The sequence below is a fragment of the Coenobita brevimanus genome, chromosome 92 (genome assembly GCF_032717465.1).
Source record: "Coenobita brevimanus isolate Jiangsu-jjx chromosome 92, ASM3271746v2, whole genome shotgun sequence".
Taxonomy (NCBI): Eukaryota; Metazoa; Arthropoda; class Malacostraca; order Decapoda; family Coenobitidae; genus Coenobita; species Coenobita brevimanus.
This window is the reverse complement of record NC_137045.1, coordinates 33,357,537-33,374,206: the sequence shown is the minus strand read 5'-3', so window position 1 is coordinate 33,374,206 and position 16,670 is coordinate 33,357,537. Positions and strand designations below refer to the sequence as shown.

The 16,670-nt window shown below is 41.5% G+C and overlaps 1 protein-coding gene across 1 annotated transcript in view; it reads left to right on the top strand.

The window, feature by feature from the left end:
- Positions 1–559: 559 nt before the first annotated feature.
- The window catches only part of LOC145412189 (FGGY carbohydrate kinase domain-containing protein), a 176,354-nt gene continuing 160,243 nt past the window's right edge, over positions 560–16,670 (top strand). The window contains exons 1-3 of the mRNA XM_080282118.1: positions 560–619; positions 2,435–2,644; positions 8,539–8,656. Of these exons, the coding sequence (XP_080138244.1) occupies positions 560–619; positions 2,435–2,644; positions 8,539–8,656 (388 nt within the window). The remainder of the gene's footprint in view (positions 620–2,434; positions 2,645–8,538; positions 8,657–16,670) is intronic.

Below are 16,670 nucleotides of genomic sequence, written 5' to 3'. Positions count from 1 at the left end.
ACACACACACACACACACACACATAACTTGAAAACAATAATTTGGTGAAGCAGTTTTGTAAAGTTGGAAAATTATAAGTACAGTAACTGCAGCGATAATTAACAACATAGAGATGTGGTCAGGACAACTATTGACATCAACATAGTGGTACATCAACTGGTGTAATGGCAGTGATGAAAGCTATAATATGCTTTGGCATTTATTTTTGAAAAACATGGTTGACATGATTAATAACACAGATCAGAATCCTTTTAGTAAGAACTGTAACATCACAACATTTTCATGTAGACTAGCCCTTACACTGTTGCAAATATACCAGTAGCTGTCGAGGTAAATTTGAAGATTTACAACAGAGCACTTTTTAAAAAGATGTAGGCTATGCAGCCATATCAGGTCATATATATGTGTGTCAGCATCATCCAGCAAGCAGCAATATAGATTAAAAAGAGCTGGAATTTATGTCTTCATAAGCTGAATACAGTTAAGGATGAAACCATTTCTGCTATGCAGTTCGAGAAGCAATGAAGAAAACATAAACAGTATATACTATACTGTTGACATGTGTATACATAAAATTGTGGAGATGCACAAATTGGCCCAGAAACTAGCAGTAGTCAAGGTCAGTAACTTCAGCAAAATAACTGAATGAAGAATACGCCACCAAGTAGGAAGGAAAATAAAGAAAGCATTTTAAAAACTGATCTGTCTCAGAACCTCACTGAGATGAAAAATAAAACTGGAACAGGATCTGGTGACTTACATTCAGATTCTCAGCACCCCAATGCTGAGAATTCAAACTGAGATGACCAAAAGGCATATACAGGTATAGGCTACTGAAACCACAGTATTGTATTTCAGTGTTATACTTAATATCATCAGTGACCCTGTAATACCTGCATTACCCAGTAAAGAAATGTAAAGCCTTGTGGAAATTGTCTACTCTCAGAGAGAGGGGACGGTTGGTCTAATGAGAATGTTAAATACTACTCTAGTCTGAAAACATCTGGCTGATTTTAATAACTATGTTGGTCATCTCATTCTTCGTAATATCGATCCATTGTATTAGGTCTTTTATTCTCCATGAACACCTCTACACTGTGTATGATGTGTACAGTGTATTTTTATTGTCATTTGCTTGTATAGTTCTAAGATACAACATACAGTTGCTAATACCCCGATATACGATACCCCTAGATACGATACCAGGCTTAACGATGGGAGTAGCAATACCACCATACCCCACCTAACAATGGCCAAACCCTGGTTTAATGATGGGTTTTGATTTGTTATACCCATTTTGATGATATTTTAGTCTAAAATTGTGTGTTTAGGTTGATTTATAAACTGATTTTAGAGCTAGATTAATGTGTTTTAGCCATAGGTGGAGTGAACAGTGTCATTTTGGGGTACAGTTTACTGAGCATGATATTTCCAGACTTATATTTGACAATTTTCAGATTTTATTTGTTGGTTTTAGTGAGTTATTTACAGGTGTTAGACTTAGGTTAGCTTCCCTGACAGCTGTTAGGCCATTTAGATTGCCATTAAACTTGTTTTTGGGCTTAATTGGAAGTGTTTTGGGCTTGGTTTGGGGGAAAACCCAAGGCTGGTAAACGCTCCACACTGCTTTACACATTAAAAGTACCCCGATATACGATACCTCGCCTAACGATGGGGTTTTACATAAACCATTACATCGTTAAATTGGGGTATGCCTGCACAGTGAGCTTGTGTTATATACTTGCTCAGCTTTTCTGATTCACTTTATCTGTGACATCCACAAAATATTCAGACATCTCCTAATGCATATATTTTCACATACAGTATTTAGAATCGGGTTTGTCTTTCAATTATCACTAAAGGAGTCTAGACCTATATTGTCTCATGTAATGCAAGTCTACTGAATTTGTGTTCTTGTATAATGTTTTTGGAGTTTTGTGTGTATCTTTATTTATAGGCATATAACCCTTTGGCAGCAATAGGTTTCTATTAGCTGAATTAGATCATCAGTTGTAAGTCAGAATAAAATGGAAAATTCTTTATCCTCCATGAGAATATTAATTTTTGGTATGGTAGTTTGTAGCATTTTAGGTGTCCTGGGTGTCTTTACCCTATTAAAATCATTTGATGTCAACTGAAATAGAATGTACAGTTGGTACCGTACTGTATTTTGCAGCTAAAGAGTTACAGTAACAATAATTGGTTGGTGTTCATTTGACACACCCATATGTTAAATACTCTGTACTGAATCACAGTTGCATAATACTCTTTGAGCTTTAGTTACTGATATGAGGTAGGAATGAGTTTCCCTGTTAATATGGTCTTTAAACTGACTTGCCAATCTGTCTGCACTTGACCATCAACTGAGGTGAAAGAGGTTAGTGGTCTTTGTCAGGTTAGAGTAAATATGCTGTAATCTTTACTTAAATTTCAGATATTTCTGTTCCTTGTGGCCATGATGGAAGAAGAGGCTTATTATGTTGGTGTGGATGTGGGGACAAGCAGCGTGCGTGCGGCTTTGGTCCAGCGTGGGGGCCGGATGTTAACCCTGCACACTATCCCCATCACTGTGGCCAACCCCAGCACAGATTTTTATGAGCAGGACTCTGAGGAGATTTGGAAGGCTGTGTGTGCCTGCGTCAAGGTAGGTTAGACTGGCTTTATGTATCTGTGTCAAGGTGGGTTGGGTGAGTGGCTTTGTGTCTTTGTCAAGTTAGGTTATGGCTGTGTGTCTATATGTCAAGGTGGGTAGGGCTATTGACTGATTTAAGCAGTTATTACCATCAAATTCATTTTTGGTTTTGCATCTGTTTTCCATGTAACAAAGGTCACACAGGTTCACTTACCCTGTTCTACTCCAGCTCTTTATTAACCCTTTAACCGCGGGTGTCATTCCAGAATGACGTTGCAAAAACTGGACCAAACCGCGGGTGTCATTCTCGAATGTTTGTGAATATTTTGAATACCCCGCGTTTTTTCCGTGCGCCAATTGTTTCAAGGGAGAGTAGCTATTAAGTTCTTTCACTCCAGCCGACCCCCACCTCCCTCTTCCCCCCCCTGGGGCCCCACCTCCCACCCCCTGGGCCCCCCACCCCACCCCTGACCAAGCGCGCATCAGTATCTGTCCAGCTGTGTGAGTGACAACACATGTTGATGTGGCAGTGAAGTGCGGGCAATTACAGTGCCTTTTACCTGTCTCAGTGAACACAGAGTGGGTGTTTATCGTATGTGCAGTGTTCATATATGTTTATAGTATTATTATCAGAATGTGATTGGCATTTGGTAATGGTGTGTGAGCGAAAAATAGTGATTACAACACCGCTGATGTGGCAGTGAAGTGCAGGCAATTACAGTGCCTTTTACCTGCCTCAGTGAACACAGAGTGGGTGTTTATCGTATGTGCAGTGTTCATATATGTTTATAGTATTATTATCAGAATGAGGTTGGCATTTGGTAATGGTGTGTGAGCGAAAAATAGTGATTACAACACCGCTGATGTGGCAGTGAAGTGCAGGTAATTACAGTGCCTTTTACCTGCCTCAGTGAACAGAGAGTGGGTGTTTATCATATGTGCAGTGTTCATATATGTTTATAGTATTATTATCAGAATGAGGTTGGCATTTGGTAATGGTGTATGAGCGAAGGTAATGATGTGTGAGCGAAAAATAGTGATTTTACACCCCTCACTTCTAACGGCACTGCCCGTCCTGTGAAAGTCAACAAAGTCATGAAACCTACATCAATGGAAAGCTGAAGGTTAGTACTTTCTAATGGTACCTTATTTTTTTCTCTAGCTTTATTCTGTGCAGAGTTATTAAGGTTTAAAGGTTTGTTTACATTTGGCTGAAACCCCCGCGGGAGAGGACAGTCAGACCAAAACAATACCCGCGGTTAAAGGGTTAATACGTTTAGATCTAAGGTCAGTACACTCAACCACATACAGTACCATGTCTTCCTCTGCTCTCTTTTTTTTACTGACTGGCCACTTCACCACCTCACCCAGCTTCCTGGGTTCATCCTTTCAGCATGTCCAGTTCATTTCAGTCTTCATTCCACAGCTTAATACTTTCCACTCCTGTCCATCTTCTCAGCTGTTATACAGTAAGTGTCCTGTTTCTGAAGTTCACTGCACGTATCCATTGGATCATTCACACGTTTCATTACATTCTTACTGTATCCTCCTCTTTTACATTGTGTTATATAGTATTATATTATAGCACTCCTAATACAAGTACTGAACACTTCCCCTTTTGTGGACAGTGAGAAGACCAAAGATGTCTGGATAGGAAGCAGTACTTTAAACTTTTCCAACTACACCACACCCTTGCTTGGCACTATCCCATGCACTGATGATATCACGTAAGTAGTATAATTTGTCCATAGTTTTCAGTGACTCATCATTATTGATCTTAGTCTACCATCAAGTTGGCTGGCAGTGCCCATGTATCAACTACACCTGAAGTCCACCACCAGCCTCAAGCCGCCATGTGCTTCACAACATATCGTGTGAACCCAGTTACTGCAACTAGTACAGAAAATACTGTAACTATCCACACCATTCCCATATATAGACAGTGCATGGCCTGTTAGCTGATTCTGTAACTGGCCAAGTGTCACACCCACTGAACATGGCTTCAGTTTCTTGATATTTATTTGAGACCTTTTGACTGTACCTTCTCTCCACTTTTGAAAAATTTCAGTCAATTGTTCCATACACTTTGACAGCAGCCCAAGATCATCTGTATGTAAGATTACCCATGGGCGCCCATCTCTGAAGTCTTATGATAATGCTTCCATTATTGTTATGAAAAAGAGTGGACTCAGGACTGATTTCTGATGTGATGCAACTTTAGCCTCAGGCTCTTTGCTGTAGGTTCTAGTGACTTGATCCTATTGCTGAGATTTGTATACATCACCTTAGCCACCCCAACAAGCCATTCCTTAACTCCCAGCCTCATCACCCACCTTATCACTTCCCATGGGACTTGATCAAAAGCTTCTTCCAGATCCATGAAAACACAATACAATGTCTTAGCCAAGTACTTCTCATGTAGTTGTCCAGCTGTAAATATTGCCTAAGTGGTCCCATGGCAAGGTTTGAAATCAGACTGACATTGCATTGGTATTTACTTGGTATTTACTGCCTATCTATCTATTGCCAGACGCCTTAGTCCCTCATACGGGGTGGCCACAAACAAATCGCCTCCACGTCACACTGTCCCCCGCCGTTTCACTGCCCTGCTCCCAATTCACACACCCCTCTGTCATATACCTCTCCACTCCATCCCTCCATCTCATCCTTGGCCTTCCCCTCCCTCTCTTCCCCTCCACCTCACTCATATACACTCTCCTCGTCAGTCTCTCGCTCTCCATTCTCTCCACATGGCCAAACCACCTCAGTGTGTTTATCCTAACGCTTCCTATCACATCCACTTACACACCACAATGCTCCTTCACTTCTTCATTTGTCAGTCTGTCTCTCCATGTGACTCCACAGGCTCCTCTCAAATAACTCATTTCCACTGCTCTCACTCTTGACTTGTGTCCCTCCAACAACGTCCAAGCTTCTTTTCTATACCTTAGAGTTGGTATCACAATACTGTCATGTAACAACTTTTTCACTTCCATGCTCACCTCCCTGTTTATTATCACTGTCTTCAAGGAACCAGCAACCTTTCTTCCTTGTTGTACCCTTTCAAGCACTTCACCTTCCAAACTTCCATCCCTACTCATCACACTACCCAAGTACTTAAATGTACTCACATTTTCCATTTCCTCATCATCCAACCTCACTGTACATTCACTGACTTCAACTCTCTCAAAGACCATAACTTTACTCTACCCTACATTCACCTTTAGATTCTGTTTCTTACACACTTTCCCAAACTCATCCACCAACATTTGCAGCTCCCCTTCGTCTTCACTTAACAACACAGTATCATCTGCAAACAACAGTACAGGGAGTTTCCAAACACTGCCCTCTCTCATTAGGGCCACTTCAACATCCACTGCCCTACCTTATATCTCTTTTATAACCCCATCCATATACAGATTAAAGAATCATGGAGACATGACACATCTCTGTTTCAACCCAACCTTCAAATAGAAAACCTCACTCAGTTCACTATCCACATGCACTGCAGCCTTAGCACCCTCATACATACTCTTCACAGCATTCAGCAACTTCCCATCTACTCCATATATTCTTAATACTTTCCACAATCCATGTCTATCCACCCTGTCAAATTCTTTCTCCATATCCATGAAGGCCACATACAACTTCTTTCCCTTCTCTAGAAACTTTTCCACTAAAGATCTAGGAATGAATATCTGATCTACACAACCTCTTCCCTTCCTAAAGCCTTCCCGTTTTTCTCCAACTAATTCCTCTGTTATTTCGCTGTCTCTTTGGTATTTACTCATTGGCTTATTAACCTGAAGAGTTGAGAGGAAGGACGTGACTGGATTGTATTGGTGATGAGGAAGGGTAGAGTAAGATGGTTTGGGCATGTTGAGAGGATGGAAGAGTACAGTTTGGTACAGAAAGTGAGAAATGTGAACACTGAGGATGGGGTTGCGAGAGGCAGACCAAAATCGACCAGGGACGAGGTCATAGAGCAAGGCCCCAGGGATAAAGGACTGAATGGGGAGACTGCCAGAGATCGAGCAGCATGGCGAGCTGCCATTAGGTAAACAAGGGCAAGACATTCAAGCATGCTGGAGCCTTTATAAAAAAACAAAACGAAGCTTAGCCTATATAATGATGTTCCATGTTAGCCATTTTACTTTGGGTATCTCATTGGTGATTTCACACACTCCTGTTTTCATTTTCTGTTCTTGGATCCTTCCCACTTTTTGTAATGAAAAGAGTTAATACAGAGTGAGGAGATAATGATTGGAAAAGTGAGGCGGAGGTAGTCTGTAAGACTGATATGTATCTACCTTAATTACTTTGCTTATAAGAGATCATGGTTATGGAGAGCTGTTTAATTGTAGCAGCTATAGTTGTACGTGGCAGTATAGATTTATTGGTGTACTGGTGTATACTATATTCAGGATAGAAAGTCGCTGTGCACCAGATATAACCATACTGCTAATACACCTCACAGTCACACTTTATACTGTGTCAGGACTCTAAAATATCATAATAGAATACATAATAGCTTGGAACATACATATGTAATCTAGAGGTTAGGTGAAAGTCATGGCTAGGGCTGGAGGAAATGACGTTCGCACTTTCTCTTTAAGGAATGCATTAAACAGCGGGTGTGACGCCTGATCGGAAAGTCCCCAGGATCGAGAAAATTCCACTCAACCGTGCCTTACACATGACACAATCACCCATACATGAGAGAGAAGGAGTTAGCAGGTAGAAGGAGTTAGGAAAGAGAAGCAAGAAGGGGGTCTGGGAGAAAGAGAGAGGCGCGGTGGGGAGAAAAGGCAGGCGTGTGGGTTAGCAAGTAACTCTTATCTTATTACGCTCTGCGAGAGTATATTACTCTTGAGATATTCCCTTTGAAGAAAATAAACTACAATGAAACCCCTCACTCATCTTTATCTTTCTCCTGTCATTGATGACAAGTACAACTAATATTATCTCCTACAAATCAGCTCACTGTCATAACAGCTCGGCTAAGACTACAATGTAACTTCAAGTACGATATTGTTTTGTTGGCAACGGTGGAATAGAATAAAAAATAATAATGATATATCATACTTGTAGTTATTTTATATCATAGTCTTTCTTTCCTTCATTCTTTCCTCTTCCTTCTTCCCACGGGTGACTTTACACTCCCTCTTCTGTCTTTTTTTCCTTCACTCTTTCCTTTTCCGTCTGCGTATGGGTGACTCTACACTGAGTGACAAGCTAAATGGTTTCCTATACACCATGAAACCATTTACTACGCTGGGTGGTAACCATATAACCAAATTATGGCGCCTGGTGGTTTAGCGGGTAATTTAGGTGCTTAAGTCAGATTAAGCCTGTATAGGTTTATATCCAAGGGGTGGTTGGAATTTATTGCTCACATATTGCCACTCAGGGATGAGTAAGACTGGTCACTCTCATCTTAAATGTCAGGATCAACTTGCCTAGCCCCAGGCTCCTACACTCCTCATGGGGCAGCATAGGATTGGATGATGGATGAAAGGCAGGATTAGGTTTGCTGACATTAGGATGAGCTATTGTACTCATGGATTTTTATTTGTTTAGGCTAGGATAGGTTAGGTTCCATCAGATTTGGTTGGGTTTGGCTAAGCTGAGCAAGACCAGATGTGGTTACTGTAGTGATAGCTAACTTTGTCAAGACTTCAGTGAATTCTGAATTTGGCTTTCATTGCTCAACACTCTTTAGAAGGGACAGTCTTTTGCAAGACCACAGCCATTGGTTCTTTATTTTTTTCCCCAATACAGTATGTACTGTATTAGATTGGCCTGTGCTATTAGATAATCCTCGACTAAAAAAATGCATAATTTCAGGTTTGCAAATTACAGTTATACTAACTCTACCCATGTTTGTGTGTGTGTTTGTGGCACAGGAAGTGACACGTGGGGTGAGTGACAAGAGCAAAGTGCGAGGGGTTGGATTTGATGCCACCTGCTCCCTTGTAGTGCTGGACCAGGAGCTGCAGCCCGTCACAGTCAGTTCACACACAGGTGATATTCATGTACTGGGACTCTTTCAGTTAATATGTCTGTTTGTCTGTCCATATCTCTGTTTCACTTTATTAGTGGTATCTGTCAGTGTTGTAAACCAAAGTAAATTTTGATAGAAAGATGGAATTGACAGCTTGTATATGTACAGTATACAGCAACGAAGTTCCTTAGCCTCTTGAATCTGGTGATGTAATATTTAGTCACGTGAGAGTGAGTTAGATTGTGAAACAATACAGTGAAAAAGTTACTACATGACAGTATTGTGATACCAACTCTAACGTATGGCAGTGAAGCTTGGTTCCTGTTGGAGGGACACAAGTCAAGAGTGAGAGCAGTGGAAGTGAGTTATTTGAGAGGAGCATGTGGAGTCACATGGAGAGACAGACTGACAAATGAGGAAGTGAAGGAACATTGTGCTGTGGATGTGGATGTGATAGGAAGTTTTAGGAGAAACACACTGAGGTAGTTTGGCCATGTGGAGAGGATGAAGAATGAGAGACTGATGAGGAGAGTGTATGTGAATGATGTGGAGGGGGGGAGAGGGAGGGGGAGGCCAAGGATGAGATGGAGGGATGGAGTGGAGAGGTGTATGAGAGAGGGATATATGAGCTGGGAGTAGGGCAGTGAAATGGTGGGGGACTGGGCAACTTGGAGGCAATTTGTTTGCAGCCACCCCTTACGGGATTAAGACGTCTGGCAATAGATAGATAGATAGAGTGTACCTCCATCCATCCATCATCCAATCCTACATTGTCCCATGGGGAGTGTAGGAGCCCGGAGTTTGGCAGGTTGTTCCTGATAGTCTAGTCCGGTTTTCAGGTATTCAGACAACTCCAGGCATTTTGGAGTCAGAGTTGGAAAATAAGCTTTTCTAGGGTGTTTTTTTGTGCAGAATCCATTTTTGCTGTTTGCCAAGCTGTATCTCTCAAGCTGACACCGTCAGATGGGTAAATCCAAGATGGCCGCCTTAAACTCAAAAGCATCATTTTTACAAGTGGTGCCTCGTCTGTATATCATTATGACGACCGTAAAACCTTATTAAAACCCACTATAAAGTCATTGTACATTAATTATTTTATTGATATTACTTTTCTTTTAATTAAGTAATAAACATAAACATAAATCCAGGATGGCTGACAACACATTTATATTACAACAAGTTGCAGATTGCAAATTGATGAACAGGCATAGTGGCAGTGTGTTTTACACAGTGTCATTGTTGGGCTTCGACATTGCTACAATCGTCATCGGATGTTCTACCTTTGCATGCTGCTGTACAACGCGTGGGACTTTTTACATTTGCAACATGCACTCATACATCGGTTGGCACAGTTGCAGGTGATCAGTTCCACACATGAGTCTGGGACTAGGGGTAGGGACATCAGCGTTGGCACCAGTGATGCAATAACAGTTCTTCAATGTCTTCGCTGTTTGCTTTTGCCTCTATTTCAGCCCTCAGCCCTTGTGCTTCGTTTTGGATGAAGGTCAGGAGTTTTGGCATCAGGATTCTCCACATGACCTGGATGGTTAGCTTATGTGCTCGCATTGCTTTGGAGTATGACTTGCCTTTGCCCGTGAGGACTTGTTCCGCTGTACCAGGACCAAGGATTTTGCTTTCAACCCAAGCCTCCAGTAGACCAGATGATTGAACATGGTTCCCAATGACCTTCAGAAAGTTCAGCGATATGTGCAACCCGCCCATTCTGACGATCAGGTTGTCCTGGTATTCGTCCTTTGCCCACTTGAGCTCCATCAGCTTACAATAAAGGGCTTCATCAACTGTAAGTACGACATGGTGTTGTCCAAGTTGTGTTGCAATGTGTTTGCATCTCTGAACCACCGTATGGAGAGTGTCAAGTTCATGGGCTGGGGCCTGGACAATTGGTATGTAACCAACACTTGTCATTTCAGAATTGGCGCTACAGTTGCTTTGGTTAAAATGTGTCCAGCCTGTCTTGATGTCCACATCTTGTCGTTTCAGGAAAAAGGCCATGTCCTTGGCAATGGCTTGAGCTGCTGATGGATTGTCATCATTTGATTCATTGTACCATTCTTTGTTGATGCCCTCAGTTGTTCTAGGTTCTAGTCTTCCTGTCACCACTGCAGCAGGTGAAAGTTGATCCATGACTTCGGGAATTTTCAGACTCGTGTTTGGGGAAGGTCGAAGGTCCTTCAGTCCTATGTCCGCTTCGGGACCTCTTTGCCATCCAGCGATCTGTGTGGCATGGAAGCTGTTTTTACCATCAAAACTGTTGTCGTTGATGTCAATGTTGTCACACGTGAAGTGCACAAATCTGTTTGGTACAAAGTTTGGTGGAATCACTGCTCTTGTTTCTGCATCCATTGTTTTCAGTGTACTCTCAGCCAGGGATGCGTCAACCTGCAGTAGTTTCGGTAACTTATGATGTGTCCAGCTTTGTGAAATAGTTCAACAAGTTCTTTAGACAGTGTAGCCTGGTGCAAAGTGCTGGCAAGCCCAAGATGTTTAGGAGTCCAGTGCTTACCTCCAGTGACGTTGTAAACCAAGTCTTGTGCAATACTAAGAACTTTTGCTTGACTGTCATCCTGTTTTGTATCGTCTGCTACGTCGTCTGGGTCTGCTTCCAAAAGACTCTGTCCACCAAACATCAACCGAAGGAACATAAAAAGGCTATTTGGGATGCAGGATATCATTTCATCTTCATTGACAACAAATCCCTTCTACATGGGATGTGTCAGTATATCACCTCTCAGTCTCAAAGCCACATGAATCATCTCAATAAATCCTTCTTGAGCCTGATATTTTGGTATCAGTGTTGGTTCCTCCTTTTCAGAGAGTAATGTTGAGAAAGGGACAAGAATAAAACAAAAACATATCATATACATCGTTCCTGGAAGCAAAGATATCAACAATCAAATAAAACTGTGGCCATCTTGGATTTTCACTGTTTATGATGCTTTATTTACACATAAAGACACACATTTTACATATTTTATTATCAATATGTACATTAGGAGCTTGTGCAATGCATTATATCCATTAATATATTTTATATTTGAAGCAGTTCTTCAAAATATGCGTTTTCTAGAAAAATGGCGGCCATTTTGGATTTTGTCCGGTAGGAGCAAAACCGCACAAGATACAGCTTGGCAAACAGCAAAAATGGATTCAGCACAAAAAAACACCCTAGGAAAGCCTATTTGCCAACTTTGACTCTAAAATGCCTGAGGATTTTTATACAGCCACATTTTCCAGATATTCCACTAGTCTATGACATTTAAGATGAGATCCAAACAATTTTATCAAATTTGGAAATGCCTTTTGTACAGAATTGGTTAAAGAAGACTATATCAAGTTCCAGTTGTTCTAAAGTCTCTTTAAATCTGTATATTGAAAGTAAGAAGAATTAACAAGTATGTTGCTGAATTCTCACTGCAATTGCTCTCACCATTTTTTTTTTTTTTTTTTTTTTTTTTTAAAGGTCTCAAACCCATGTTGTGCCTTTCTTTCTTTGACTTGTTTCAGACTTATGTATAGGCAGTATATGATTGAGCCCAGCTACTTATGCAAAGGAGGAAGAAGCCACAAGCTGTATATCCTTTACCATTTATGTACAGTAATGTGTTTCATTATGTACATTTCTTCAGACATCTTACGTCTGTATTGCATGAAAGTGTAAACAATCCCTTAATTTTAAAGTCATTTATGGAACACACATAATTACTACATGTAATCATCCTGCATCCCACTTTACAGAGTGTAATCAGCAGCAGTATAGAAGGATCATACAAGTTGTGTCATCATTACCTGCCTTAGAAGTATTGTCAGAACTGGGGACTTTTCCATACCTTTGTCTATCTGTCTATCTATTGCCAGACGCCTTAATCCCTTATATGGGGTGGTCACAAACAAATCGCCTTCACGTCGCCCTGTCCCTCGCCATTTCACTGCCCTGCTCCCAGTTCACAGCCCCGTTTCTCATATACAGTAGGTCTCCACTCCATTCCTCCATCTCATCCTTGGTGTTCCCCTCCCTTTCTCCCCTTCCACCTCACTTACATACATTGTCCTTGTCAGTCTCTCACTCTCCATCCTCTCCACGTGGCCAAACCACCTCAGTGTGTTTCTCCTAACGCTTCCTATCACATCCACACCACAACGCTCTTTCAAATCCTCATTTGTCAGTCTGTCTCTCCATGTGACTCCACAGGCTCCTTTCAAATAACTCATTTGTCTATCTGTCTATCTATCTATTGCCAGACACCTCAGTCCTGTTCGGGGTGGCCACAAACAAATCGCCTCCACGTCGCCCTGTCCCCCACCATTTCACTGCCCCGCTCCCAACTCACACCCCCCTCTCTCATATACCTCTCCACCCCATCCCTCCATCTCATCCTCGGCCTCCCCCTCCCTCTTCCCCCCTCCACCTCACTCACATACACTCTCTTCGTCAGTCATTCACCCTCCATCCTCTCCACATGGCCAAACCACCTCAGAGTATTCCTCCTAACGCTTCCTATCACATCCACACCCACACCACAACGCTCCTTTATATCCTCATTTGTCAGTCTGTCTCTCCATGTGACTCCACATGCTCCTCTTAAATAACTCATTTCCACTGCTCTCACTCTTGACTTGTGTCCTTCCAGCAACGTCCAAGCTTCACTTCCATACGTTAGAGTTGGTATCACAATACTGTCATGTGGTAACTTTTTCACTTCCATGCTCACTTCCCTGCTTCTTATTACTGCTTTCAAGGAACCAGCAACCTTTCTTCCCTGCTGTACCCTTTCAAGCACTTCACCCTCCAAACCTCCATCCTTACTCATCACACTACCCAAGTACTTAACCCCTTAACCGCGGGGCGTCACTTTTGTGACGCTTGGGAGCAAGGGATCATACCGCGGGGCGTCGCTTTTGTGATTCTGTGTTATTTTGAATTCACCCGGGCTTCCAAGTGGGGGCTTGTATCATCTATCGGTACTGCCAATGTCCAACACTTGTCAGCACTCCTAATCTCATCTGTACTCCCATCCATTGTTGACAATTTAGCCATTTCTCCCCGTTCTTGACTCCCCTCCCTACCCCCCCTCCATTACCCTGTCCTCTCGCCTGCCCGGCCGTGCTACGCTAAGTAAATCTTCCCTGGAATTTTTCACTGATTTCATCCATTGAAATAAGCCCTATGTCCTATTCTTATACCAAATAATATATACAAGAAAGAAATCAGGTAAGTGAGAGTGCCATACACCTGGAATTGGCTAATTATCACCTGACAACACCTCACGTGCACTCGTTCGCTAATTTTCGCTGTTTTTTTCCCCTTGAAATATGCCCTATAATCTATTTTCGTAATAAATATACATGTAAGGAGGGAAGGGAGAACCCTAAGTGATATTTACATTCACCTGGAACTACCTAATTTATAATGTATTGTCTAGATTTCCTGCCAATCATATCAGTGCTAGACAAAGCTGTTTCAAGATATAACATTGGTAGCTCTGAATATATATATCTCCTAAGTAGGCCTCTAATCTATTTTCGTAATAAATATACATGTAAGGAGGGAAGGGAGCAACCTAAGTGATATTTACATTCACCTGGAACTACCAAATTTATAATGTATTGTCTAGATTTCCTGCCAATCATATCAGTGCTAGACTTAGCTGTTTCAAGAAGTAATATTGGTAACTCTGAATCACCCCTAGCAGGCCTCTACGCTGGTGGTCCTCCGTTATCACTCAGTTCTCTCTCAACTTCCGAAGCGAGAGTACGTATGTTTCTTCTTGCTGACTTCAAGGCCTTTTTTCACCCCCATGCAAATGGCCCTGTGACCTTTACCCCCTACTAAACCTCGTGTGGAAAGAGGTAAAGGGCTGACAATTGATAAAAGAGTGACTACGATCTTTCTATTGAGTAAAACAGTGCAAGTGGAATTGTAAATAATGTGTAAATAATGTGTAAACAGCAAGTGAAAGTAATGAATGTAAATATACGTGAACAATGGAAAATAGTTTTATAAGTTATTTCAAGTGACAGTGCACAACACAGTGTAAATAAAATAGAAATGTAAATAACGTAAATAAAATAGAGAACGTAAATAGAAATGTAAATGAGTAGTATTATAAGAATACGAGTATATACCCTAGGAGTAATGAAAGTGAAAGTTTCACTCTAGCATGTCTGAATGCTATGAGTTATGAGAGTGAAGATGAAAGTGACATTCACTCTCAATGCCAGTATACAGGACGAGAAAGTGAATGCTACGTATTTTACTGAAAGAAATTGAATCCCTACAGTGACAATAAACTAATACTACTGAAGGAAACTTATGGATAAAGACTATAGATATATATAAGTGTTATATAGTAATAGAAATATAAAGTGTGAGGGGTTTTATGAATAATAAATGACAGACTACCAAGAGCGAACTAGTGCCAGTGCGACGATCAGACGCGCTCGTAATTTCCATTGCTTTCACAGTTTTTTTTTTTTTTTTTGAGTATGGATCCCAAACTACTTGAAAATTGTAGAATAGTGTTTATAGTGTTTGTATCTGGCTGTGGTAATCATATTACGGGTTGTCGGGAAGTGTAAAGTGGAGACTTCGTTACCCTACTTCAGAGGTCTCCACAAGTCCTACGGTAACCGACGAAGGCTCAACAATCATTCCAGGAGAAAGCTGAAGGTATGTGCCATAAGCATATATAATTTTATTATTCTAGGACTAATAACTGATTTTTGGCAAATATTTTTTGAGAGTCTGTCGGAGCCCAAATAACCCCGCGGCAGACGCAAGTCATTGGTAAACAAGCCCGCGGTGTAGGGGTTAAACGTACTCACATTTTCCAATTCCTCACCATCCAACCTCGCTGTACACTAACTGACTTCACCTCTCTCAAAGACCATCACTTTACTCTTCTCTACATTTACCTTTAGATTCCGTTTCTTACACACTCTCCCAAACTCATCCACCAAGCCTTGCAGCTCCCCTTCGTCTTCACTCAACAACACAGTACGGTATCATCTGCAAACAACAGTACTGGGAGTTTCCAGACACTACCCTTTCTCACCAGGGCCACTCCAACATCCACTACCCTACCTTGTACCTCTTTTATTACCCCATCCATGTACAGATTGAACAACCATGGAGACATGACACATCCCTGTTTCAACCCAACCTTCAAAGAGAAAAATTCACTCAGTTCACCATCCACATGCACTGCAGCCTTAGCACCATCATGCATACTCTTCACAGCATTCAACAACTTCCCATCTACTCCATATATTCTTAATACTTTCCACAATCCTTGTCTATCCACCCTGCCATATGCTTTCTCTAAATCCTTGAAAGCTGCATACAACTTCTTTCCCTTCTCTAGAAACTTTTCCACTAAAGATCAAAGAATGGATATCTGGTCTACACAACCTCTTCCCTTCCTAAAGCCTCCCTGTTCTTCTCCAACTAATTCCTCTGTTCTTTCTCTAACTCTGTCAATAAGTATCCTACCATACACTTTTCCTATTATACTAAGAAGACAGACGCCCCTATGATTACCACACACTTCTTTTTCCCCTTTTCCTTTGTACAAGGGAATAATTATACCTGAATTCCAATCCTCCGGAACTCTACGTTCCTCCCAGGCCAATCTGCACATTTTCCACATCCATTCTACTACTATCTCTCCCCCATACTTCAGCATTTCACCACACACTCCATCAATTCCTGGGGCTTTCCCCGATTTAACTTTCATCATTGCTTCCACAACTTCTATCCTACTGATTTCTTCCTGTCTTCTCACCTCCCTCCTTCTCCCAGCCATTCCCCAGCTACTTATACTCGCATTACTTCCATCCTCTATGTTCAACAATTCCTTAAAGTGTTCTCTCCATCTGCTCACTTTTTCTCCCTTCTCCACTAGTAATCTACCATTTTTATCTTTCACTCCCCTGCTAACTTCACTTCCACCCTGTCTTACTCTTTTCACCTCTTTCCAGAACATTTTCTTACAGTCCCTCCACTTTACACTCAAA